This window comes from Dermacentor silvarum, chromosome 1, assembly GCF_013339745.2.
Source record: "Dermacentor silvarum isolate Dsil-2018 chromosome 1, BIME_Dsil_1.4, whole genome shotgun sequence".
NCBI lineage: Eukaryota > Metazoa > Arthropoda > Arachnida > Ixodida > Ixodidae > Dermacentor > Dermacentor silvarum.
This window is the reverse complement of record NC_051154.1, coordinates 372,252,224-372,279,832: the sequence shown is the minus strand read 5'-3', so window position 1 is coordinate 372,279,832 and position 27,609 is coordinate 372,252,224. Positions and strand designations below refer to the sequence as shown.

At 47.2% G+C, this 27,609-nt stretch overlaps 1 protein-coding gene across 1 annotated transcript; it reads left to right on the top strand.

The window, feature by feature from the left end:
* LOC119445567 (high-affinity choline transporter 1-like) lies at positions 1 to 27,609 on the top strand. The gene is made up of 3 exons (XM_037709840.1): positions 1 to 274; positions 931 to 1,038; positions 27,419 to 27,609. The coding sequence occupies exons 1-3, from the start codon at positions 1 to 3 to the stop codon at positions 27,607 to 27,609; spliced, it is 573 nt and encodes a 190-aa protein (XP_037565768.1).

The window sequence follows — 27,609 nt, the reverse complement described above, 5'->3', positions numbered from 1 at the left end:
ATGTGTCCCGGAGTGTCAGATGAAGAAGAAGCAGAAGCCTGCGTAGCACTTATGGCTCTCAACACTTTCGCGGCGCTCTGGGTCGCAATCTACTACGTGGGAATAACAGCTCTGGGCGTCTGGTCGAGCCGCAAACTGAACGCTGCTCAGCGCTCGAGCCGCCGCACCAGCCGCTTGTCCTCCCGTGTTCAGGACGACACAGATAGTTTCTTGGCACGCTATTTTCTGTGCGACCGGCAGATGCCACTACTGCTAGGATTTACGTCCATGACTGGTGAGTGCAATCTCACCGTACTCCGCCACCATACCCTGTTCAGCGCAATGTGAGCTGCGTGTTGTATAAGCCAATCACGAATGAGAACTGCACGAAACTTGGCCATTGGTACTCTGAAATGCCTTCGGAAAGGTTTTATTCAGCCAGCTTGACGCGCAAGACAATTAACGGCAAAGGACTCCGGATAATCTTTTGCGTTTCATGTTCATGGTTGACTGACGCGACCCGTAGCCTTCGCTACATGCACTCCATGGGCTTGTACGAGTGAATGTACTTTTTACGCGCAGATGGTAGTGGTAATAATCCACAAAGAGGTAATAATCCGACACTCTGCGTACGTACTAATAATCAATTTCTTCCTATTTCCGGCGTTACACGAGCCATTTTGCTCTGCACGTATACATCCAAGATTTCGCCAGGGAGCCTTTGAATGAGGTCTCATGCGAGTATAATATACTCAGGTTAACATAAATAAGCACAAACTCAAACGTAGTGTACGTCAATATTTGTTTTAGTGGCATGGAAATATGAACCTAATGTCGTGGGGAAATTTGGTCAGCCGTAGCATCATAGCGATGCTTCGCCGTCGTGAGCGCGAACATGAGAAACCATAACCCACGACATGCAAGTATGAAAACATCTTGTTCCCTTTGCAGCGACGTGGGTTGGTGGCGGCTACCTCAATGGCACCGCCGAGGCAGTCTACCGGCTTGGTCTCATCCACTGTCAGGCTCCATTCGGATACGCCGTCAGCCTGCTTTTAGGTAACGTAATTGCGTAAGCACATGTGCCATCCACAGCGACAAGGCAGCGCTTCCAACACATAATTCACGAAATATCCTCAGCGTCCTTCCAGGATCATCGTCATCGGTCTGTATTATGTCCACTGCAGGACGAGAGCTTCTTCCAGCGAACTCTAATTACCCTTGTCTTATGTCATCCGACTCAATCCTACGCATAAAAATGTACTATTGGCGGATACCACCTACCACCCTGCCGTCCCTGACTGCTTTTCCCAACTCATATTATAGAGCTTTCTTTAACTCTTAACCTAACTCTAAATCTGTCAGCTTACTCGTTGTCACCAGCTATGACACCGACGTGGCGTTCACCCGCTTCGGATACCAACTGCTCGCCCTGGTGCTTAATGCGGAAAGTGAAGTCTACCAGTTTCTTTGCGCCAGCGCAAATATTACACCAGTACATTTTCGCAGAAAAGGTTTCGGAATGCTCATGGATGCTCGATAATAGTTTAAAAAATTACTGGCTCTCCCGTAATCGACAGTAGATGTAAGCATGGAATGGCTACTATATGGCGTGTTTTACTGCCTCTGGTGCCCCCGCCTTCAACCGTGTTTCTTCTTGCGACAATCCAACGTGCTCAGCGTCTGTCGCCACTTTTCCTTTTTGTCGCATCTAAGTGGAGTGCTGCAAATGTGTGGCCTTAGATACCCTGTATCAGCCTTTTGAAGGTCGCTATTAGTAAAGACAAATTAAACTTTAGCGTACTAGAAGTTACAGCTTGAGTGATATTGTGCAGAAACATTAGGAAGAACTCGGCAGCAATATTTTTTGTAACTTGTTTGGAGAGTAACTAGGCGTATGTAATGCGGTCCTGTACAAATCGCTGCAGGCCAGAGACCGCATTTTCTTAGTTTTGACTGGTTGCCCAGATGATCTCGTTTTTTTTTCTCGCAACTTGCCGGCATGTGCTCGTTTTGAGTGCTCAGATAATGGCTCTGACTTTGAAGGTCGGCGACAACGGGCGCTAAACGCATTTCATGCTTAGTATTACGCCGCATAGAACATTGAATGCACTTGACTAGGGCACTGAGCACTTTAGTGCGGGGCCCTATGCAGCCACAATTAAACCAACAGTGGTTAGTGAAGCCTGCGAGAGAAATGGAGGGAAGGCGGCTGCTGTGCAGAACTCTAGCCGCCACGAGATGACACCGGATATGGAAGCTCGCTGACATCACGTTAGAGCAGACAAGCGCGGTTGCTCCGGGGCACATCATTCTACAGGAACTTCATTTGACAAGTATAAAAGAGTAAGAACAAATCCATGCAAATATCTCTGTGGGATATTAGCCCACACTATGCATAGCTCTTTGCAAAAAAAATTGTTTGTTAAACAACAGCGTAGTGGATAGTGTAACTGACGTCCAATAGTGTTTCGGTTCAGTAATTACGTAAGAAAATATTGTAACTAATTTTTTATGTGAGGATGGCATTAGACGTCTATTTGGTTTTAAAAATGTAATTTCGCTAAACTCACCTTCACACTATGACAATTCACGAAACAGTCTCAAATGTCTGTACATAAAACTCGACATTTTCTGTTTTCTATGGAGAAACAAAAGCCCGAATTGTACTAACTTCTCACGCTCAGTTGTTTACATAATTTTCCTGTTCACAATTATACATGCGCACAAAATTCTTAAGTTTATCCTTTGAGCTGCGTGCCCGCGACAGTGATCCGAATCGTCATGTTCGTAAATTGCGAAAAGCGAAGCATAATCAGAAAGACGACAGCGCTTTCGTGCACGTAAGTGGCTCAAATCTTAGCCACACTGGTAGTGGGTCTAGTACTTTACACTCTTCGACAAACAAATATTGGCATAATAAACAGTCACATGTTTTTTTGTTTATTTTTCATAAGCTATGAGGACCGAGCAACATTACAGCACTTTAAGGAGTGCACAATCCTGTCGTGCCAAAGCCGACTAGCTCTTAGGGACGCTTAGCGAGTGCTTGACGTGCCAGTTTCTGGTGTTCGACCTTCATAAAGCTTCACGACGCCGTGCTACATTCCACCCCATGTTCGGGATTGGCCTACATTCCCCTGAACTTTTCTCGTAGCAGCTAACGCTAAGTAGAAACTATGCGACGGTGTATCACCTTTTTGATCCATCTTCGTTGATCACGTTTTAACATTTATCCGCCGAAGTACAAATGCCATCGTCGTTTTAACATAGACCACATGACATAGACGTAGGTATGAACGATTGCCGCCGATCACGTCACACTCCGTGTAACTGGCTTATGCCCGTTAAATACCTATGGCGAACACAACAATGAGTATGTGGTATAAATTCACGTCAGACGAACGCAGTAGGAATAACGTCGTTGCCATCATACGGTCGCCGTCATGAACGTCTTGCAGCTGTCGTCACACACACATAACCCTCGCATCGCAAACAACAATTCGATTTATACAAACGCGTTGCTCCACATGGTAATGCTTTGCGGAAGCCGAAACAATGCTGGATAGCCAGCTACTTCCAAAATTTTTCGATTTGTAGCGATTCCCACAGTGCGTGGGATCTGTGCAATTTATTTGAGGTACGTTAGACGCATCCGGCACTTTTTACGGAAGTGGACTCCGGATCAACAAAACTCGCCTAACGGAAATTCCCGATAAACGGAACAATGATATCAGGTTCGGTTGGCTGCGTATAAGGACAATGTTAACGAGCTTTGGCTAAAGATAACCCATCCTTTTGAGACCTCCGGCTAAACGGAACATAACCCAAACGGCCACCTATATCACAGGCGTATGCAACAGGAAATGTTCGTCAAATAAACAAATAACATAGCGATGCTATAAATCGTGAAGCGGAACCACTCCGTTAGGCAGCAGCAAGAAATTTAATGCAAATCAAAGATAGTCAAGTTACAACTGTGTTCACATCATTAGCATACGGTACCGTAATTAGTAATGATGTTTGATAGTGTCAGTAGCTTTCTTACTTCCCTTTCTCACCCATTTTCTTTCATGTGCCTCACGGAAAAATGGCTTTCTGATGGTGACGATAGCGTGTTTGTGTTTTCGTCTTATAACTCAAATACTGATTCCATTCAAGAGATTGTCCTAGGGATCACCTATATCGTTATGTTGTGGTAACGGTGAAGAACATAGTAGGAAAAACGCCCACAAAAGCAAGTGATCCTCAAAGAACGGCATCGGCGAGTACAGTTGGTGGTCGTCAAAATCTGGTCTTCAGGTCAAGCGCGTTAGCTTTTGTAAGTGTCGTTCACTCTTAGGGTGAACACGCGAGCGACTGGCCGCGTTGGCCGCGCTCCACGGAGCGCCACTGCAGCCAGTGCGGCCGCGCATCGAAGCAAACCTGTGCAGGCGCGGCAACTCTGCCTGCAGGCGTGGCTTCGTGTCGTCTGCTACATTGATCGCCCTCTCGGGCCATTCGAGCGTGCATTGCCGTGAAACAAACGTTGCTACAGCAAAGACAACCTTTCATTTTAGTGTCGCAACTAAGAGACTAGCTGACGCCAAGTGAACTTAACTTTATCGACGCAATTAATGTTTTTCGTTCAAAAATCAAGTACGTATGTCATCTTCTGCTTACGGTTACAAACGCTTACGGTTTGTTCTCCTCACATTTTCAGGCTTTCAGGCACTGTGGACAACAATGTCGCGATATTCACTTTTTTGGAGGAGGGGGGGGGGGGTGCACAGTCGTCCAAAAGCCGATTGTGCGCGCGGCAAACAAAAAGAGACGCTTTGTATTTGCCCAGGAACTTCAGTACTGGAATGAAGAGTGGAAAAGCGTCGTCTTCACTGAAGACTTGACGTTTAGCAGACAACTGTCGGTAAGCAAAAGCTCATGTTGTGAACAGCGGTGAACAAGTCTTCCGTGTAGAAGCAAGAATTTTTAGGCAACACTATTTTGGTCGGCATTGTGTTTTTCTTTCTATTATGCCGTTACTTCCCGACCAGACGACATTCCATCTAACTCTTGATTGTATCGAAGGATCTCTTCGTGTAGATTTAATTTTTCTATGGCATCACGGACGCGCGCACTGCTTGAACCAAAGGAGCAATATTCAATCTTTATTTTATTAAGGGGATAATGATAATAAGTCTAATTGAAATTGAAAATACATTGCTTTCAGTGCCAGAGCGATGATCATTTTCGGAACTAAGCATGAAATATGACTATATGACCAACGCTTTCATGAAATTGCGTTCCTAATTTTTACCTACACCCGTAACTCAATTCTTAACTTAGGTCAAACATCTCCCATCGTACAATGGATGCTAAAAGCCCCAAATGAAGAGACTGCATTTTGTTGAATAAACTTCAAATATTTTTCCATTGCTATTTTTAAGTATACTGAGCGTCTTCATGCATGCAAGGAAGCCCGAATAGGCCTACATTTTTTGAAATTTTTTTGTTGTATGATGCATGTTGTACATAAGAAAGTTAAGCTCTCCAAAAACATTTTTCTTTCTTAAGGTATTTGTCTGAATTCATCCAGCGGGTAGCAGTCAGTGGCCGTTCTTCTGTTAGGGTCTGGGGCGCCATCACACCGACCTGCCTGGGACCCTCAGTTAGGATTGAAAACAGATTTACCACTGACATGTACTGTGCAATCTTGGATGATGTCATGTTGCCATATTTTTTGGACGAACCCTTCCCTAATGGCAACTTTTTTTTACGGCATGACAAATCCGCTATTCACAAGTCCAGAAAAGTTAGGGCATTTCTGGAATGTCGGCAAGTGGAAGTTGTGGAGTGGCCTGCACAATCTCCGGACCACAATATTACTGCGAACGTGTGGGAAAACATGAAAGTGTCAATGGCGCACAGACAACTCCATGGACTCACTGCGGATGCTCTGTGGGCCGCTGTCGAAAAACTATGAGAACGGGTTAGAGCCAACTGCGGCCTTTGTTAGTCCCTGTACAGCTATCTGCCAGGGAGGATGCGGGCCGTCACTGATGGTACTGGAGACACCACCCTTTTATAAAACTGAATGACCCCTCAACAACGTATTTGCCGCAATGCCGCGATCCATCTCACATTTACTTCCCCATGAAAAAAAAAAACGGGCCCGGTACCTTGCCTAACTTCACTGAACGCCTGGTTCGGTCGACAGCGCGTACTTTTCACTGAAGCAAAAGAGAAGATGTCCACACGAAGGATCAGTGGCGTCAGCATATCTTGCCTAACTTCACTGAGAGCCTAGGTAGGTCGACAGCGCTTACTTTTCACGGAAGCAAAAGTGAACATATCCCCACGAAGTATCAGTGGCGTTAGCATATCTTAATTTAGTTTCAGCCAGAAAAAGTCGTGCCTATTTCCGTTCTTCAAGAAACTTCAACATCAATATATTTCACTGGACCTATTCTCATTTGTTTTATCTCTCTCCAGTGTGTCATTTTATTTTTCGCTTCAGAAAAAACAAATTACTGGCTATAAAACACGTAAATAAAGTTTCTATTTCAGTGAGCTATACGCAAGGTCAATTCTTTACAGTTGTTGATCTCTACGTTTAAAGTAAACATTCGGAACTCCGACTCTCTTTAGATTACCGGCTGATGCCGGTCACGCCGTCGAATGCCTGCCTTCAAAGCCGCAAGATAACGGGCGAGGAACTCTCCTGAACACGTTCCCTGTAAAATACACACGCAGCTCGCATACTCGCTGTGCTCAGTAGAGCGGACGGCGAAATGGCCATGCTAACGTTGCCTTGCGGAATATTCTTACAAAAATGAAGAATTTGCTAACACTGCCTACGCAAAATTAAATTTTTTTATTAGTGTCATTTCATCCCTACGAAACTGCACTTTTCTTGAGAAGTTACTTTGCGTTATGAATTTCCCTGCGCTTAGCGAGCTAAATCTACCGGTCTCTTAATTGTGACACTAAAATGAAAGGTTGTCTGCGTTGCAGCCAAGTTTGTTTCTCGGCAATGCACGCTCGACGTGCCCAAGAGCGCGAGCAATGTAGCAGACGACACAAAGCCACGCCTGCAGGCATTGCCGCACCTGCGCATGTTTGCTTCGATGCGCTGCCGCATTGGCTGCAGTGGCACTCCGCGGAGCACGGCCAAGCGCCCGCGTGTTCACCCTAAGAGTGGACGACACTGAACATGACTCGAAGATTCCAGCGTAATCACGGGTGCTTGCATACCTTCCAGAAAGTAGAACACTATTCGCGTCGCTCAAACAATCGGTTTGCACAAGGTTCGGTGCGAACATGGGCAACAAATAAAATCAACGATAACATTCGAGTAAGATCCAAATCATGCAGGCGCGTCTTGTGCTGCACGATACCTATAGTTAGTTCGCGGGTGAAACACGGTCCCCGGAAAAAAATACATATAAGTGCCACGTGCCCATACGCCTCTGAAAAAGTATCGTCCCGATGCTGCGAATAACGGAAAAAGGGGGAAACAAAAGCACAGGTAGTGTGGAAAAATTGCAATAGAAAAAAAATTAAAATCCAAATTTTCTTAGCGCACGTGGAATGGCTTGAAACGCACCACGTGGGGTGACTTCAAGACGCGCGCGGTGACGTTGTGTTTGCGTAATGTCGTCCGGCGCGATCTCATGTTAACCAAAATATTTTCGGGTTAACCTCCCTGCCTTTCCCATCCAGGCGGTACGAGCTGACTGTACCATCAGCCGTTACCCTTCGCCGTGATAAGACACCTACTCAGCGTCCATCTGAGGTGAGCGACATCACACATTGTTGAAACACAAGAGGAACCGCCTCAAAGTCCTCAAAGAAATGCGAACGGCGCGACGCCAGATGAATACGCGTCTCATCAATGAAGCGAAAGCCATGACTGAAAGCGCTGACAGTGCAAAGATTTCATCTTTGATCGAACGACTACACGCAAATATAGCGCACTTGGAAAAGCTTAACGCCGAGCAGAAGACGCTATTCTTGAGGACGAGTTCGCAACAGAATTTGATACTGTATTGACTTATCAAGATGCTGCGCGATAAACTATGGGGGAGCTGAAGGCTCGGGAGTGCCTACTCCGTCAAAATCAGTGTTCTACGACTGCCCCGTCCTCAGCTGCAGGTTCATCACATGCACTTGATGATCATGCCCCGCTCAAATGAACCAAGCTTCCAACAATCCAGTTGCAGACATTTGACGGACAGCTTTGTCACTGGCCTGCTTTTTGGGAGCAATTCAAGGCGTCTGTGCATGAAAATGAAAAGGTGACGAAGGAGAACGATTTCAATATCTGAGGAATCTTCTGAGCAGTCACGGTGTAAGAAAAGATTGGAGGACGCGTAAGCTTCGCCTTTAAGAGTGGAACGCGATAGCATTATCGGGCTCCATGCGCATCACATTTTTCTTTATGAGTAGGCTTTGCTGCAATACCCAATGTGAAAGCCAGCTTACAAAGACCAAGCTTACACTGATCCCCTCAAAGTCGGCTTCACTTTTAAACACAAATGCATTGCTGGGAAGACATTTTTAAAGGAGTAATTTGAGCCATCTTATATAAAAATGTGAAGGCCCTAGGACCTTTTTTTATTATTCTAATAATTGTTTGCTGTTGCCCCGAAGCGCGTGCGTGTCCAAAATTTAGTCAGGTTCGGTTTTTAACATTCCCCTCAATGTTGCCTAGAACCAAAGTACGCGAAACACCATCAGAATGGGAGGACGCTTAAGCTTTGCCTTTAAAGGGACACTAAAGGCAAATATTATTTCAACTTGGAGTGTTAAAATATCATACCAGAAACCTCGAAACGCTTGTTTCGTGCCAAGAAAAGATTTTGTTTAAGAGAAACTTGCGTCTGAAGTGTCCGCGTACCTCGAACGCAATTCGAATCGCCCGCCCGAACGAGGAGTGGTGACGTCATGACCATATAGTGACGTTGTGCCACCGGTGAGTAAAATGGCGCCCGCAGACGGCGCTATATGGCTTTTTTTTGCAGAAAGCGCAAACGCACCGCCATAAACAGAGCGAAGAGAGCCGACGACAGTGCGAAAGCGGAAGTATGGTGGCTAGCCACCATAGCGGAAGGTAAAGCGCGCGCCAAACTCTGAACACGGTGATCGTCGACGCTCGTCGCAATAGACCAACTAGTTGACGACCCTGACAACGACACATTGGCTCGCGATGCTGGGTTCGATTTTAGTGATTTAAGCTCCGACGATCGTGACATGCTGCTGAGGGCTCGCGCTGCCGGCATCGTTGCCTACTACGACGGCGGCCTCGACACCGGCTCTTTCGAGCGCAAAAGCAGCGAGGACGTCGGGCGACGAAGCTGGTCACCGTCTGGACGTGCCATCGCGACTCTCAAGCTGCTAGCTAATTCAAGTGCGAGTTTAGCGAGCCAGCAACACCACAGCAGCACTACGCGATAACGAAACTTCTGAAACTCGAAAGCGCGCGCAGCGCAGAGTCGAGCGAAAACGAAACCTTTTGACCACCGGCGTCGTTATCAAGTGTAACTCCAAAGAGGTTGAATTTCAGCGCTTAGTAAGGACGAGGACAAAGAAGGAGACGTACGGACACACATGCGCTACTCACAACAATGAAGTTTATTGCCTTGACCACGCTGAACAATATAGTACCATGGAAGTACGTCACCGACCACGTGAGCCACATTGCTCGCGGGGAGCAGGGTGACATATAACAGGGCGTGCAAACAGCAATGAAAATTTACTTGTACATGCGCAAAAAAGCAAGTTCCTTGTCACTCAACGCTAGGGAAGTCTTACTAATACAAGAGTCACCATGATAGTTTATCTGCTCACTCTCGATTATTAGACGGGTTAGTTCACACTTGCTACTTCCAACTATCTGAGTTTTGTCAAAGAGAGGGATACACCCACAGGTATGGCAATGAATAGCTAGAAAACCATCTGAAGGCGTTTTGTTCACTTTGTAGTTATGCTCCTTGAGCCGTTCATTTACGCAGCGTCCCGTCTGCCCAACGTAACATCGGCCGCACTTCAACGGAATGCGATAAACGACGCCCGATCTGCACTCGGTGAACACATTCTTTTGTTGCTTTATTGATTTGATTTATTTATTGATTTGATTTATTGATTTTATTGTGTTCCTGGATTGCTCCTTTGAGCAGCTGCAAAAAGAGAGTGATGACATCGTATCAGCTATACGTAATTGTCTTTCTCCCCTTGTAGTGACTGTCGAGATGCCTGCTAACGGTACCATTAGGTTCCTAGACGTGAAATTAGTGTTCACTGATCACCGCACATGTTGGTGTTATGCACCCAGAGCTAACAAAGCGCTTTTAGCATTTCATTCTAACCATTCTAAACTGATAAAACGTAGTATTACTAAGATGTGCTTCAATAACGATCTTCATAAGTCTTGCTGCCATTTAGTGCCATCCAGCTTCAACGAACAAGTTTCAAGGCTTTTAAAGTCCGGTTACCCAACTGATGTGTTGGTGTCAGTCGCAGAGGGTGTCCTTCGACGCAAGAAAACCAGTATTGGTTCTTCCAACGCGGATGCTAGGCCTCCTTTTCAGAAGCGTAATGTAGCAGTTATCCCTTATATCCATCAAGTGTCGCACAATCTGAAGAAACTAGCTGCTCGGGACAATGTACAAGTTGTTTTCTCAGCACCTAGCAAGCTGGGTAGGTTATGTAGGACTACTGACCCGACTGAGAAAGTAAAGAAAAGCTGCAAAAAGCAACACAAGAATGTGTTCACCGAGTGCAGATCGGGCGTCGTTTATCGCATTCCGTTGAAGTGCGGCCGATGTTACGTTGGGCAGACGGGACGCTGCGTAAATAAACGGCTCAAGGAGCATAACTACAAAGTGAACAAAACGCCTTCAGATGGTTTTCTAGCTATTCATTGCGATACCTGTGGGTGTATCCCTCTCTTTGACAAAACTCAGATAGTTGGAAGTAGCAAGTGTGAACTAACCCGTCTAATAATCGAGAGTGAGCAGATAAACTATCATGGTGACTCTTGTATTAGTAAGACTTCCCTAGCGTTGAGTGACAAGGAACTTGCTTTTTTGCGCATGTACAAGTAAATTTTCATTGCTGTTTGCACGCCCTGTTATATGTCACCCTGCTCCCCGCGAGCAATGTGGCTCACGTGGTCGGTGACGTACTTCCATGGTACTATATTGTTCAGCGTGGTCAAGGCAATAAACTTCATTGTTGTGAGTAGCGCATGTGTGTCCGTACGTCTCCTTCTTTGTCCTCGTCCTTACTAAGCGCTGAAATTCAGCCTTCATGATGAACCAACAAGCCCATCTTGCCACTCTGGTCCAAAGAGGTATTTTTTCTTCAAATCTAATAGAAGTATACAAGTAGCATTTTTTCCGTCTTATAATCCAACGAACAATCTTTTTAATACGAATGGTTGAGTACTAGTGACATATTTTTTTAAGTAGTGCCTTCGTCATCGGGTAAGTACCGGAATATCCCTGGGGAGTCTCTTATCATGTGATGCATTTACCTCAATTTGTCGATTAATAAAGCTCTGTGCGCGATTATGTTCACGCCTTATACGTTCTAGAGCATTGCTCTATCACTTTAGCTTGATGTTTTATTTGGCTTTAGTGTCCCTTTAAGAGTGGAGCGCGATAGCATTCAAAGATCCCTGGCTGCCTATCAGGCTTTTTTTCTCGTATATCCAAATTACAATCCGAAGCAATCACGTCGGTAGGTTGTCGATAAGTGGTACTTTACCATTTTTCTACGGATTTTACTTGGATAAATTCCATTTTGGTTCACTAACACCTTGCGCCAAGTGGAAGGCCTGTGTGGTCCGGGTGGTTCGGGATGATGTGGTTCGGCATGATTATTTCCGCCAGACGCCGATGCTTAACGCCAAAGCGGACACCGACGCCGACGCCGGATTTTCGGCGACACGGGGCCCTTAACGCTATCGCGTTAATGTACTTGAGATGTTGACACTCCGCCCAACGGCGCCACCAGATCTTGTTCGGCGCAAAACCGGTGGGACGAGCGTTCGTTCAAACGCCAGCATGCAATGGCCTAACTTACGGCTCGGCACCATCGGCCCCTGAGCCGCAGCGCCCCCACGCAGCTGCGACCGGCGCATGTGCCACAGCTACACCGTGGCACATGCGGCCGATGGGGCGTGGCTACAGCGAACACGATCTGTGCGCGCTCTCCGCCGTCGCGGGCGGCGAGTGTCAACACCTATATTTCTTACACAGTGTGAGCGGTGCCACAGCTTAAATTTCTGGTCTACAAGCGACAGGCGAGTGCTCCGACGGAGCCATCGAAATTCTAATCACTCGTTTTGGCCATAATCGTTGCATTGTGCAGGAGCATCTACGCCGTCTGCGCCAACTACCACAACTTGCTTCCTCAGAAGATGTATACAATCTTCGAAGGCTCTTTGCTTATTTGCAGTGCCATATCAGAGGCCTGAAAGGTCTAAACGTCAGTCCTGCCACCTACGTAACTATTATGACGCACATTCTCTTAAAAGCATTGCCAGCAGACATTCTCATTGGCTATTACCGAAAAGAAGCCAGTTCAAAGTCATCACCGTGTGCTATCGACAGTTCAGCCTCTGTACAATAGCAAGACTCAACGAGAGCAACACCCGATGAGGAGTTGCAAAAACGCTTCACCTATATCTTCGTGTGGAATTTGAAAGCCGAGAAAGACGTGGAGTTCACGACTTTAAAATAAAGAAATGCGCTAGACCACCTGAGGAGAGAAGAAACTTGCACTCCACCTTACCAACAGCAGCTGTCCTGCAGTCTTCCTCGAGAGTTAAAGATAAGGACTGAACTCCAGTTTATGACAGCAGCGTTAACCATGAAGAAAAGTTCAAGAAATTGGCTACAGAGAACCGATATTATCGATGCATCGTGAGAGGACACCTTGCCAAAGTCTGTTATCGAAAAGTCAAGTGTGGAACGTGCAGAGGAAGACACGTCTCCTCAATTTGCAATGATTTTGGACAGACAAGCTCAGTGGCCATCCAACATCGCCTTGTCGGACTAAACCTTCGCAGTCAGTATGACACTCGGGAGTAACTGGCACCGACCATTGAAGTAACGTTCGTCTGCAAGGATGTTGTTCAAGTACAACTCGAGCATGACTTTGTTAAAACCATTGAAAGCGACGGACACCTCCTTGCAGATAAGCTGTTGTTACCAGGCATGGCTGCTGTTCCTGGTATTAGCCTTTTAATTGGTGGTGAACAGCTATAGCAATTCATGTCTGGAGAAATGAAACAATACCATGGCCAGGCCGATTTGGTGGCACTGGGTTTTGCATTTCGCTCGATGTTAGAAGGACCACATTCGTTTAACACCTCTTTGGAAGCAGCACTCAACGCATGCGTATTGCGAGTAAATGCATCTACCGACTCTATCGATGAGCTTCTTCGGCGGTTCTGGGAGTTAGACAGCATCGATATTATGTTAGTCAACAATACTCGAAATAAGGAACCTAATATGGTGCTAGAAAAATTTGGACACGATATCGCCGTCGTGAACAGTCACTACCAAGTAGCCCTTCCGTGGAAACAAAGCTGTGGACAACTAGAAGATAACCGATTGCAAGCACTGAAGCGACTGATGTGTCTCGGAAATAAAATGAATTACAATCCAGAGTTTGCAGTAGAATATTGTTACACGCGTGTTGTATTTGGTCGTTCGAACAAAGTTCGAGGGCGCCATCTGTCACAAAAGAGCGCGTAATCCAAGCGCGCGCCGCGTATACGCAAGCCAGCGAAAGAACACGCCGGCCCCCCCGGCAACTTCAACATAGACGGACAGCGCACACGCCTCAAGCAACAACGCTAACAACGGCGCCGAAACGTCTAGAAGAGGCTCGACGAAGCGACGTTAAACGGAGAGGGAGAGAGAGAGAGAGGGAGCACACGCGCGCGCCGAGACACCTTCTCACCCGGCGAGTCGACAGACATAACTACAGCGTGAGCGCGCGCGCCAACAGCATGAGTCATCACCCCCCCCTCGAGAATGTTCCGAAAGCAGCGGTCGAAGGTACGAGAAAAGAGTAGAAGCTTCCCAAGCTTTGACCATGCTACGAGATCACGACACCGATAGGAATGTTCGAGAACGCCTGTGGAAGCTATATAACCGCCGTGCGAGAATCGTTTAGTGGAATTCAGGAGTCCAGCGAGGGATTCAGGAGTTCAGTCCGCACCGGTGAAGTGATGTAACGTGAAGACCGAGCGTCTGCGGAAGAAGGGGATTCCCCGGCAAGCTAGTCGACGAGTTCATCGAGCGTCTGCATTTCCGGAAAAAGTTCTTTCTTCGAGATTTGCCCCCAAGTTACGCCGAGATCGTCTGACTTCCAAGACCAACACTGGTGAATACGATTGTACACTTAGTGTTCCTTTTTATTTTGTGTTTTACGTGTTGGACTCTCAGTGCTTGTCGTTATTTTCTTGTGTTTGTTAATACCCATCTGATTTGTATTGTGTTGTGTCTAGCCTAAGTGTGCAAGTGTGTGTGTAACTGCCTTGTGTGAAGAATATATTTTGTTGTGTTTTGACAACTCTGGGCTCTGACTCGGTCTTTGGACAGCAACCGGCGTTCGCTGGCGCACCAGAGGGCCCACTCTTAATTGTCCTTGCTTTCGTGGGATTATTTTCGGAAGCTGATAAGTCGGCTTTGGAATTTAGTCCGGCGTCTGCGCCTCGTTCACCGGGGTCTGTGACAATATTTCTGGCGTCCGCGACAGGACCTTTCTGGTGCAAATTGTTTGTCCATAGTAGGGAGAAAGAGCCTAGGGTCGTTTACATTGCTATTGTAAACGATTTTGAGTGTTGCACCACGTTTCGCTAACTTGTGTGCAGAGAGCAGTTCGATTGTTGAAATCTAGGCAGATATTTTTTGCACGCGGCTATATTTTTAAAGGGCATTATGGATCTTGAGAAATTAGTTGCCCTTGGTGAGAAGATGGGTCTTTCCGGAGCGGAACTACGGAAGTGGGTTAGTCAGAAGGAAAAAGAAGCTGTAGAAAGAGAGAAGCTAGCGGCCGAACGGGCCAAAGAAGAAAGAGAGGCGATAGAGCGAAAAGAAGAAAGAGAAGCAAAGGAGCGAAAAAGAGAGGCAATGGAGCGAAAAGAACAAAGAGAAGCTGAATTAGCTGAGAGAGAAAGACAGAGACAGCATGAGTTAGAACTCGAACGACTTCGATTGCAGCAGCGTACAGACTCTCCCGCCCAGGCAAGAGTCGATAGCACTGAAAGGGAAGAAACTAGCTTCCGTCTGAACCAAAGCAAACTGCTTGTGGCATTCGATGAAAGAAAAGATGATCTGGATGCTTATTTGCATAGATTTGAGACAGTTGCTAAAAGCCAGAATTGGCCAGAGGTTCAATGGGCCACTGCAATGAGTACGTGTTTGAGCGGTGAAGCACTTAGTGTGTACGGTAGGCTGACGCCAACCGATGCCTCTAATTATGGAAGGGTGAAGGCTGCTTTACTGAAAAGATTTAGGTTCACCGTAGAAGGCTTCCGAGATAAGTTTAGGACTGGAAAGCCCGCCGATGGCGAGACTGCCACGCAATTTGCCGCGCGGCTCAGTCACTATTTTGATAGGTGGACCGAACTTTCAGAGACTGCACAGGAGTACGATGCACTTAGCTTCTGATCAAGGAGCAATTCCTCATCAGTTGCCACCCAAGCCTGTCACTCTATCTGAAAGAAAGGAAAGCCAAAACGCTTCAAGATATGTTGGAATTGGCAGACCAATTTTTGGAAGCACAGGGAGGCACCAATCTCTCCAAAATCAGAAAAGAGGAGCCAGAGGACGCAAAGAAACCGGCATCCGATGAAAGAAGAAACCCTCCGAAGCCTGTTCCGAGGTGTTATCTCTGTAACCGACTAGGCCACCATGCTAGCAGTTGTCGGACCAACTTTACGCGCACCAATGAGGTTAAATGTTTTAAATGTGGGCGAACGGGGCACAAAGCCGATTCATGTCGCAACGGAGTGAAGGAAACTCCCCAAGCATCCTGTGTGTATCCCCCGCCAAAACATCAAGAAGAAGACATAAACGACGGCTTTGTAGAACTTCGAGACGGAAAAAGAATTCCGGTCGTTAATGCGGTGATGACCCAACGCCCCGAATTTCCCGATAAAGGAATGCCCGTACTTGCCGGGAAATTGGCAGGAAAACAAATTACGTGTTACGAGATACCGGCACCAGCACAGTGATCGTGCGAAGAGACTTAGTCAAAGACGAAGAGCTCACGGGCGAAACCAGTTTGGTCTACCTAGTCGATGGTACGGCTAGGAAGCTTGCCGAAGCCAAAATTGAGGTCGATACCCCCTATTACAGTGGGAATGTCACTGCGCTTTGCATGGACAGCCCACTGTATGACATATTCATAGGAAACATCGAGGGAGTTCGAGGCCCAGACGACCCGAAACCTTTGAAGGAATAACCGAAAATCGAATCATCGACGATTGAAGAAGCTCGCGGAAAACCCTCAACTGCTGACGAGAACAACGTGGCAGCTGTCTTCAGAGCTCGAGCGAAGGCCCAGGCAAGACCTTTCCAGCCGCTTTCCAGGCCCAATTCCGAAAGTAAACCGACCGGGACCCATGACCACGCGAAACACTACTATCGAAAGACCAAGGACAGGAAATTTAAATTTAAGAGCCGTTGACGATTATCCGTGGTGCAAAGCGTTTTGATTGAGTGCACCGAGTGTTTGTTTATGTATCATGTTTATGTGTGTTCTGTAAACTAACATGTCATAGTTTTGTATACTTGTTGCACATGTTATATTTCATAGGATTGTCTTGTTACGCGAGACATGTATTTTTGTATAGTACAAGTGTAATTGTTACTCGAGAGCTGTGTTATTGTGTAATATAAGTGTACCAGTTATGCGAGCGATGTGTTATTGTGTAGTCCAAGTGTACTTGTGTGACTTGTGCTTGTATTCGATGTATCGCGAGTGATGTGTGATTTGTGGTGGACTGATTTATGGACTTACGGACTCGTGTGTAGTGGACTTTTGTGCGCGCTTCTTTTGTGTTTTCTTGAATATTATTGCATAATATTCTTAAAGTGGGAGGCAGTGTCACAAAAGAGCGCGTAATCCAAGCGCGCGCCGCGTATACGCAAGCCAGCGAAAGAACACGCCGGCCCCCCCCCCGGCAACTTCAACATCGACGGACAGCGCACACGCCTCAAGCAACAACGCTAACAACGGCGCCGAAACGTCTAGAAGAGGCTCGACGAAGCGACGTTAAACGGAGAGGGAGAGAGAGAGGGAGCAAACGCGCGCGCCGAGACACCTTCTCACCCGGCGAGTCGACAGACATAACTACAGCGTGAGCGCGCGCGCCAACAGCATGAGTCATCACCCCCCCTCGAGAATGTTCCGAAAGCAGCGGTCGAAGGTACGAGAAAAGAGTAGAAGCTTCCCAAGCTTTGGCCATGCTACGAGATCACGACACCGATAGGAATGTTCGAGAACGCCTGTGGAAGCTATATAACCGCCGTGCGAGAATCGTTTAGTGGAATCCAGGAGTCCAGCGAGGGATTCAGGAGTTCAGTCCGCACCGGTGAAGTGATGTAACGTGAAGACCGAGCGTCTGCGGAAGAAGGGGATTCCCCGGCAAGCTAGTCGACGAGTTCATCGAGCGTCTGCATTTCCGGAAGTTCTTTCTTCGAGATTTGCCCCCAAGCCGAGATCGTCTGACTTCCAAGACCAACACTGGTGAATACGATTGGACACTTAGTGTTCCTTTTTATTTTGTGTTTTACGTGTTGGACTCTCAGTGCTTGTCGTTATTTTCTTGTGTTTGTTAATACCCATCTGATTTGTATTGTGTTGTGTCTAGCCTAAGTGTGCAAGTGTGTGTGTAACTGCCTTGTGTGAAGAATATATTTTGTTGTGTTTTGACAACTCTGGGCTCTGACTCGGTCTTTGGACAGCAACCGGCGTTCGCTGGCGCACCAGAGGGCCCACTCTTAATTGTCCTTGCTTTCGTGGGATTATTTTCGGAAGCTGACAAGTCGGCTTTGGAATTTAGTCCGGCGTCTGCGCCTCGTTCACCGGGGTCTGTGACACCATCACTCGAGCAAAGAGAAGGAAGAACGAACTGGGCAAACGCTGTGAATCCAACTGGTAAGCGGTGCAACGGCTGCTGTAAATGTAATCTGTAAATAGTTTCTAGTTTAATTGACTCGTCATTTGCGTAACATTGTGGTGGAGGTAGAACGTTCCCTGTCCTAGCCATGAAGCTCCGAAGTGGCCGCACCGTCGTCTTCTCAGCCATGGCTTCAGATGGAAACACCCCGTCGCCAACTACACCTGCGGCGCCAACCACAACGTACGTTATGGTTCCCCGTCTCCGTGATTCTGGGACATGCCCCGCCCAAAATGGCGTTGACTTCGACGACTGGCTCAGCATGTATGAGCGTGTTAGCCAAAACCACCACTTGGTGGCTTTGGCTTCCACACCTACACAGTGACTTAACAGTCGGGACGCCAACACCAGGACGCAGTCTGCCTCTCTTGCTACACAGTCGAAAACCCAACCGCTATGTCTTATACTGATACCGACGCCTGAGTTCTCTGTGTTTTCCCACTGCTCCATGTCGCCGACGAGCAGCACCGTGACCCGTCCTTGCGTATCATCATTGACTGCCTGGAATCGTCACTTGCCGACAGTGCCTTTCACTTATTCATACTGCAAGATGGCGTACTCTACCGGCACAAAGTTCACCCCGACGGCCCAGCATTACTCCTTGTGACCCGTAAATACCTTCGCTCGGTTGTTCTCCATGAACTTCAAGACCTCCCCACTGCCGGCCACCTCGGTGTGTGACGTACCTATGACCGGATCAGCCGATGCTTCTTTTGACCAGGGCTTGCTCGCTCTGATCGAAGATTCGTAGCAGCGTGTGAGAAATGCCAGTGACTCAAGACACCATCGACGCTCCCTGCCGGGTACCCTCAGCCACTAGACATTACCACGGAGCCATTCTTTCGGGTTGGTTTGGACTTATTGTCCCTTTCTCGCTATCTACCTCTGGGAACAGGTGGATCGCTGTCGCCACGGATTACGCCACGCGCTACGCCATCACCCGAGCGCTTCCTACAACCTGCGCCTGAGATGTCACCGATTTTCTTCGACGCGACATGATTTTATTACACGGAGCTCTACGACAACTCCTCACAGACCGTGGCCGGACATTCCTATCAAACGTTATCGCAGACATCCTGCAGTCCTGTGCAACGAGGCACAAGCTATCCACGTCATACTATTCGCAAACAAATGACCTCACGGAGCGTCTGAATCGTACTCTCACAGACATGCTCGCGAAGTATGTCTCTTCAGACCACACTGACTGGGACCTCGCTCTACCGCTTGTCACGTTTGCGTATAATTCCTCGGGCGACGACACAGCCGATTATTCCCCCTTTCTCCTCCGGTTCGGTCGAGAACCAGCACTGCCCTCGACACAACCTTCCCTGTTCACGCGGCACCGACCAGTGACTATGCGCTTGACGCCATCGCCCGCGCTGCCCACGCAAAGGAAATTGCACGTGACCGCCTTCTGACCGTCACGCAGCCTCTCACGTGACCGCCTTCTGAACTCCCAAGAGAGTCAAAGGCGTTTGTACAACCGGCGACAGCGAGACGTGCGCTTCCCGCCTGGTTCTTTGGCGCTTCTGTGGTCTGCGTCGTGTCAGGTCGGCCTGTCAGAAAAACTGCTGTCTCGCTACACATGCCCATACCATACCACGTGCTTCGTGCCGTGACTCCGGTCACCTACGAAGTCGCCCCTGACGCCCCATCTGTTTTCCAGTCCAGTGATATCGTACACGTTAAACGACTGAAGAACTATCACCCTGCCAGTGATGACATTTAGACGCTCCGAGACGTCGCTTCGGCCGCCGAGGGGATTATCATACACGCATGTGCTATTTGGTTATTTGAACGAGGCGCGCGGGCGCCATCACTGGAGCAAAGAGAAGGAAGAACGAACTGGGCTCTCGCTGCGAATCCAACCGGTTAGTGCTGCAACCGCTTCTGTAAATATAATCTTTAATATTTTCTCGTTTAATTGACTCGTCCTTCGCGTAACAATATAATACCACCATCAGGAACTATATGAAGATGGGTCACGCCGAGAGAGTACCTAGTCAAATTGAGGCGCAACCCTCTAAGCTCTACTATACATGCCGCATGACGCTTTTGTGCGAAGCGAGTCGACAACTACTCGAGTACGAGTAGTTTTTGACGCAGCCTCTCACGATCCTGATTCATCGTCCCTCAATGACCACCTCGAGAAATGACCAAAGCTACTAGCCACCTTGGTTGCTATAATAAGTTTTCTTATGAACCGTATTGCTCTGATGGTTGACATTGAGAAACCCTTTCTTCTAGTCTAAAACTAAAGAGATTGAATTGAATTAAATTGAATTTATTTGCCAGAAGGATACAAAAATTATGAAAATATATGAGAAGCATCTGGATCCTTGCCATCAAGCTAGTTTGGATCCATACATGAATAATAACAGATGCGTTGAGATTCCTATGGTTCAAGGATATACCCTTTAAGAGAAAACCTGATCCTAAAATAGAGAATGGCGCATGACAAGGGTGCTTTTTGGAACAGTGGCTAGCCCATTCCTACTCTACCCCACACTACAACACCACCTGAAGGGAGTAAAGGATCAAACGGAAGAAACAGCCAAGTTACCTGCTGCTTCTATCTACGTTGATGACCTTCTTATAGGAGCCCATAGTTAGGATTCAGCTCACAAGGTAAACAGATACGCAAATGCTATAATGGAAGACGCTGGAATGCGACAAAAAATTGCTCATGAAATTATAAACTGCTGAGAGATCTCATTGCCATGGCTGAAGGAGATAGTACCCCTTCGGGAGCGGTCAGGATATTGGGAGTCTTGCGAGATCTTCTAACAGTCAAGATGACATTGTCAATGATATTTGATCCACTCGGAATGTTTGGTTGCACCCTTCAGCATTCAAGCCAACATATTGTTTCAGGAGTTGTGGTAAAGAGAGACAGATTGGGACGCCGATTTTCTTTCGCACCTTGCTTTGCAGTGGCCAAATTGGTGCTCAAATGTGCATCACGTTACTTCCATGACTATCCCTCGCTGGGTTAAGACTGGGCTCGAAAGTCACTCCATGCGGCTTCATATACAGGGTGTTTAGGCGAACACTTTCAAAATTTATTTAAGTTTGCCTGTGGCAGATAGCCCAATTCTAGCTACTGAGCTGGTCTACTCGAAGAGGCGGATATTACTTTCACAAAAAATTGAAATCCATAATCGACTAATGAGCAAAAATTCACTAATCAAGTTTTTAAATAATTACCTGATGGCCCATATTGCAATTTACAAATTGTAGCCATGGAGTTCGCAACGCGGATACACTTGGAATTAATTCTCAGGATGACACCAGTTTCTAGATAATAATTCCCGAACTTTGAGAAGAAATGCATTGGCGTTCCAGTTAATTTTGTGCTTCAATTCATAACGCGCAGTTTTCTTAAGCAACTAACTGGAACGCCAATGGATTTCTCCGCCTAGTCCGGTAATTAATAACTCAAAACTGGTGTCTTCCCGAGAATTCCTTCCACGTGGATCCGCTTTGAGATCTCTACGGCTACAATTTGTAAATTGCAATATGGGCCATGAGGTAATTAGTTAAAAACTTAATTAGCGAATTTTTGGTAATTATTCGATTATGCACTTCAATTTGATGTGCAAGTAATGTCCGCCTCTTCAAGTAGACCAGCTTATGAACTAGAATTGTGTTATCTACCACAGGTAACCTTTAAGAAATTTTGAAAGTTTTCGCTGAAACACCCTGTATATTGTGATGCAAGTCAAAGGGCATATGTAACTTCTGCATATTTGAAATTCCTCGGCCAAGGGAATTGTGCTCTTAGAAACCTCATAATGGCAAAGTCACGAGTGGCGCCTATGCAGAAAGTGACTTTGCCAATACAGGAGCTTCTTCGCGTTTTTCTCGGAGCAAGGCTAGCAAAATTTCTGAAGACTGTCCTTGAGATGTGCACGTCAGAAACATTCTTTTGGGCAGACTCCAAGGTCACACTGCATTGGATAAAAGGGACTCCGAAGAAATGGAAGCCATTCGTTGAGAAGAGGGTGGCATAAATTCAAGGTTGTTCCGACAAGAGCCAATGGTGGCATTGCCCTGGTATTGATAATCCTGTAATCCTGCGGATTACCTTACACGTAGAGTTCAGCTGCAGTTTCTCAAGACAAACGCAGTGTGCTGGAAAGTACCACCATGGTGGACAGAAATGGAGGATGGTGGCCCATGCACACCCTTGAGCCCGATTTACATAGTAATAATATAGACTTACCTGAAGGAAAGGTTATCGTACAGGCTTTACATATGAGAACGCTCTTTCCTATTTTATACCTTGAACGTCACTATTTTAGACCTTGAACGGGCGCGTGGCTGCTGCACATGTGTTACCACGCCAAGTAGTCCGGCTGCGTTTCACGGTGCTTTGGTTGCTCGGAACAGACGCTGAATCGACGGAGCTTTCACGTGTGACGGTTTTGCGTTTGCTCAGACGCGGAAGGGAAAAGCCACAAAATAAGCATACTTCTACTCTCAGTGGTGTGTTCTGTCTTATTTAACTGCTGCTAATAAGGTGTTTGTTTTTTTCTTCCCCAGCGTAAACTAAGGTGTATTTAAACGCGGGACTCTTTTCAGAAACGCTCTCACTTGTGCGCGCTTTGCTGCCGTGGCTTCCCCTTCATTGCCACAGAAATGTGTCCGCGAGAATAGGTATGTGTTCCTGGTCGTCATGCCATAGTGTTCACGTCGTCGTCATGTCATACTCGTCCTACAGTCAACGTGCATTCGTTACCATACCACCGTTGGGATGCCTTCGTGGTTCCATTGTCGTCACTTCAGCTTCGTCGTCCGACTCTCTTCATGCCGGCGTCGTCATACCGCATTCGTCGTTTCACCGAGGCCAATGCTTCACCATATCCATCGTAATAAAGGTGTCGTCACTCAATCGTGATTATGCAGCCGTTGTCATGCGATGGTCGTCATTGCGTCGTCGGTAGGCAGTCGTTATCAGGCACAAGTGTTATCATACCGTCATCATCATGCCCTCGTGACTGTGCCATCGTCGTCAGTCGGGCTTCTTCATCCGTCTGTCGATATACCGTCATGGTCACTCCTATTTCGCCATACCCTCGTCGTCACGCTGTCACCGTTATACCATCGTCATCTATTAGGAATCATCATATCACTGTGGTCATGTCGTCGTCGTCATACTATACCTTTGACTTTCCATCGACGTCATTGCATCTTCGCCATCCCATCCTCACTACTGCGTAGCCATCATAGTCATCGTGATGACACCATGCTTATGGGCGACTGTAGCAGGCGAGTACCATAGCCAAGAGGGACGATACCTATGTATGTCGCAAATAGCAGTAGCAACGGATGTCTCAAAATGACGACTACAAATGGTGAATAATCGTGACGTCATAAATATGGTATGTCACTACATACCTCGAATGCAAATCGCATTAACGTTGACAGTCATCGTGAGGTGAGTTCTGCCGTAGTTTTTGAATGGATTTTTCCTTCTAATCGTTTTTCCGACTGCCTGGGTCATTGGGTATTTTGTCGTCGAATGGGTAACGCATCGGAATGCTGTGCAGAGGGAACAGAATATCGAAAACAACTGCCGCAAAAATTTGGGTGACTGAGTTTGGGGCAATGTATACGTGTGTACGGCTCTTCAACGAACCCCTTTCTTGCCAACAAGGGTCACAGCAAATTTGGGACTCGGTAGGTACCGCTGTTCGAATAAAACTTTTGACGCTGACTTGGAACACTCGGTATGTGCCACTCGGTATGTGCTGTCCTTCAATGAACCTCTTTGACGCCAACTTAGATTACTGGGTAGGTGTGCGCCACTCTGCAATGAGCATCTTTGACGCCAACTGGGGTAACTAGGTATGAGCCACTGGGAATATGCCACTCTGCAATGACGAAAAAGATCCCACAAGTTTCTCCCATGCTGAGCGGAATCAATGAGCCCACGTCACAAGAGTTCCTCGTGTACAGCAGCCCGGCGCTTTATCAGGCGGGGTGCGTGCCGCTTTTCAGTGAACTTCTTTCACTCTAACGCTTTAGCGAGCTACGCCATGAATCCACTGGGTATATGCTACTCTTCAATGAACCTCTCGTCAACTTGGGTCACGGAGGATGTGCCAGTGGGTGTGCAAAAAGCGAGCGAATAATTCTCATCGCTCGCCAGCACGCCGCGCTTCTCGTCTCGGCGGCCACGTGCTGACTTATCGGCAGCGCCACTAGATAATGCAGCGTGTCCAGAAATAAGTGCGAGAGGGGAGCCCGGTTGCCAAGTGACACGTTTCTAAGTGTTCGCACGCAGCGGCGAGCCATGCATTTCAGAGGCCACGCGCAGGCTTCGCGGTGGTGGCCCTAGACGGCGCTGAGTGTTCTTAGGAAAGCGCATATATAGAGGAGTCCCACTGCAGTACACGCCTCATACGTAACTCGTTTCGACGGTTGCAATACGTGTGTCGCTATATTCATTCAACGATAAACGCATTACCGTTGACGGTCATCGTGAGATTGGTTCTGCCGGATTGTTCCACAATAGGACTGTTTTGCCTTTTATGCATGGCTTCAGAACGGCGTAACAAGGAAGACGAAAAGACGAAAGAACACACGAACACAAGCGCCGACTCACAATCACAAATCAGTAGTTTGCGACATGGTGGTGGTGGTAGGTTGCAGGAGCTGGCGGGTTAAGCCTGGCGATCAAGGCCGGCAATTGCTTCACCCGGGCGTCTCTTACAATATCATCACCACATGTCTATCAAACCAGTATCTCTTAGGAATGCATTATAACAACGAGAAGCTTTGCGAACTATAACTGATCCTTCTGGTAACACTAGGCGTTGCAGGCACGCATGCGGCATAACTCCCTCTAACCTATATTTGTTATCGTGTTAATGGCACTATTTCGCCTGACACACCCAGGCACCAATAAATGCCAATAAAAACCGATGTGATTCAATGCGGACGGACGCAATAACTTGCCAGTATTCGAGAATAAGCAAGACATATTTAGAGTACTGGTCAAAAAGAAGCAGACGAGAGAGTAATGAAACGTGAGTCGCTATACGCACAAGTAACTGTACAATTTTTAGATAGAGCTTTTAATGCAGAGAGAGAAGATGGAGAAAATGCAAGATACATGATTGTAATAGGTTTGTGCAATACATGATTAGGTCAAGCAAGCTCGGTGACTATTTGTCACCACTCCATTTAGGAAGGGATGTCAATAGAAATCATCAACGTAACGGGCTCAGTAAACACAGTGGGAGGTCTGACACAAGCTGCCGCTCAACAAGAGAAAGTTGCGTGTCCGACGGTGAAATGTGAACCACTTTAACAGCCCAGTGCTCTAACGATTAGGCACATGCACGCTTCGACTGAATACCATGCCAGCCACACTCTGTGTGTTGTGTAAGTAGCGCACTTGAGGTGGTTGGCCCTTTCGTCTCATCACATAACAAATATTTGATTACCCCATACGTTTGGCCCATCCTTTCCTAGTGGCAGCTAGCGCTTTGAGACGTTGTGTGACATTTCACCGCCTTCGTTACCTACCCAGTTTACGAAGCGAAGTACCTTCGGCATCGGACCAGGTTGGAACGTATCCGGTTGCAAGGTTTCATCACTAGAGTACAAGAAATTCAGGGTCATGCCATCGTGTTGGGTCGTCGTGCCGCTGTCACACAGGTGCTCGTATCACACATGCATAAAAACTCTGGTGAACGCAACAGAATGGTAAATAGCCAGCTACATTGCAAGGTCCTTGGCATAACATTGATTGCCGTAGGGCGTAAGATCTGCAGAATTGTTGAATCTGTAGTGGTGACGATAGGGTTATTTTCTTTATTATTCTAGGTAGATTCACGCTGTGGGTCCCCTTCGAGCTATTGACCTTTTTCGCGGAGCAGTTTGTTTTAGAGAAACGAGATGGTGCTCACGGCGGCGCGCCATGCCTCTCCTCAGCGACCGCGCACGAATACGAAACCACTACCGCTTCTACCTTGCTTCTGTGCGATCAGCTGTCGGAAATGCAACTGAGTTTTCGCTAACACACTGTGCTCCAATCATGCTAGTTTGAATCATGTGGATTGAAGACGTGTGCAGTAGTTGGCTGCAAAAATAGTGACTGGCATGTTAAGCAATAGAATGCATCTGTGTGGCCAAGTTCGCGGACCGCTGCTGCCACTGTCACAACGTGTTACCGGCACTTCGTGATGTACGGCTTTCCTCGAGGATACATAAATTTGCTCATCCGCCAGCCTTGTATCGCTAACCTTTCAATGAAAGGGCTTCATCCCCAGAACGTCGGCAAGAGTGAGTACCACTCGTTAAAGAATGACAAAGATAGTAGCGCCGCCTCCTGTCATAGTAAGTTTCGCGCACGTTATCTATACACATCTGTCCCAAGTGGCAGGAGAACTTACGCCCACTCTATCGCCGACGTATCAAGAATAAGTGAATGGGCGCACACTTGATTATATGCGCACTGTATACGCACGATAAATGACGGACTACAGCGATGGCGCACGAATGGTCGAAGCTGAATGTTTCGTGACGGTCCACAAGAGTAAGCGAGTTACTAGTTGTAATATATATTTGCTACAAGGTATTACAATGTACAAAGCAGCTACGCTTGAAGCCTTGTGCGCAGCAAGAACAAATATATCGGAACTAAGCACACACGCGAGCGATACGGCAGAAAATAATCAGATAGTGGCCGCACCGAGGAACTTCACGGAGTCAGAAACTGACAAGCCACTGCTTCAGAATATTTGCCGAATAAAGAACAAAGAGCAAAACACACTAATCCTGACGGAATTCATGAGCGGAATGTTTGTATAGCTGGAATACATATTTAGCCCCGCTTTTAGAACCCGTTTTTAGAACAAGCACTATATACACTGCTTGCGCCGTTTGGACATAGCTTAATCAGCTCCGAAAGCGCTTTTGCATGTTCTCTGAAGCTGTGATCATAGCTTCGTGTCGTCCACGTAGTCACCGGCTGCGATATCTCGGAAAACAGAGGTTTTCTAAGCCGCGCCGGCGTCATACACTTTCATTGTAAACGAGGAGGCAACAGAGGCAGTTGAGGCAAGCAATGAACGCGTCACCACGTGATCAAACATGGCAGCGCCCACGGGATCGCCGCGAAAAGGGTCAATACGCTATACGTATATATGAAACTTCTTTGCATATACTTAACTGTTGATATGCTCGTATAAATCGAAAATATATGTTGTTGAAGATTAACGCGAGGCTTCTCACCTTCCGCAGGGGGAGCCTTTTTTGTGACAAAGCTTCGTGAAACGGAATCTACCACAATGTTGGACCCCTTTCAGCGCCGCTACGGCAAATGGATCAGCCTGATGCTCTTGCCACCGGCCATCTGTGGGGAAGTTTTCTGGACGGCTGCTGTGCTCGCCGCTCTGGGTGAGGACAGCGAGACTGCCTTCAGTCTAGATTAA

Bases quoted from the DNA above. Each gene is read 5' to 3' on its own strand.
- LOC119445567 (XM_037709840.1), top strand. From the start codon at position 1: ATGTGTCCCGGAGTGTCAGATGAAGAAGAAGCAGAAGCCTGCGTAGCA. The intron at 275-930 runs GTGAGTGCAATC...TTCCCTTTGCAG, and splicing joins AGGATTTACGTCCATGACTG to CGACGTGGGTTGGTGGCGGC. The intron at 1,039-27,418 runs GTAACGTAATTG...CACCTTCCGCAG, and splicing joins CGCCGTCAGCCTGCTTTTAG to GGGGAGCCTTTTTTGTGACA.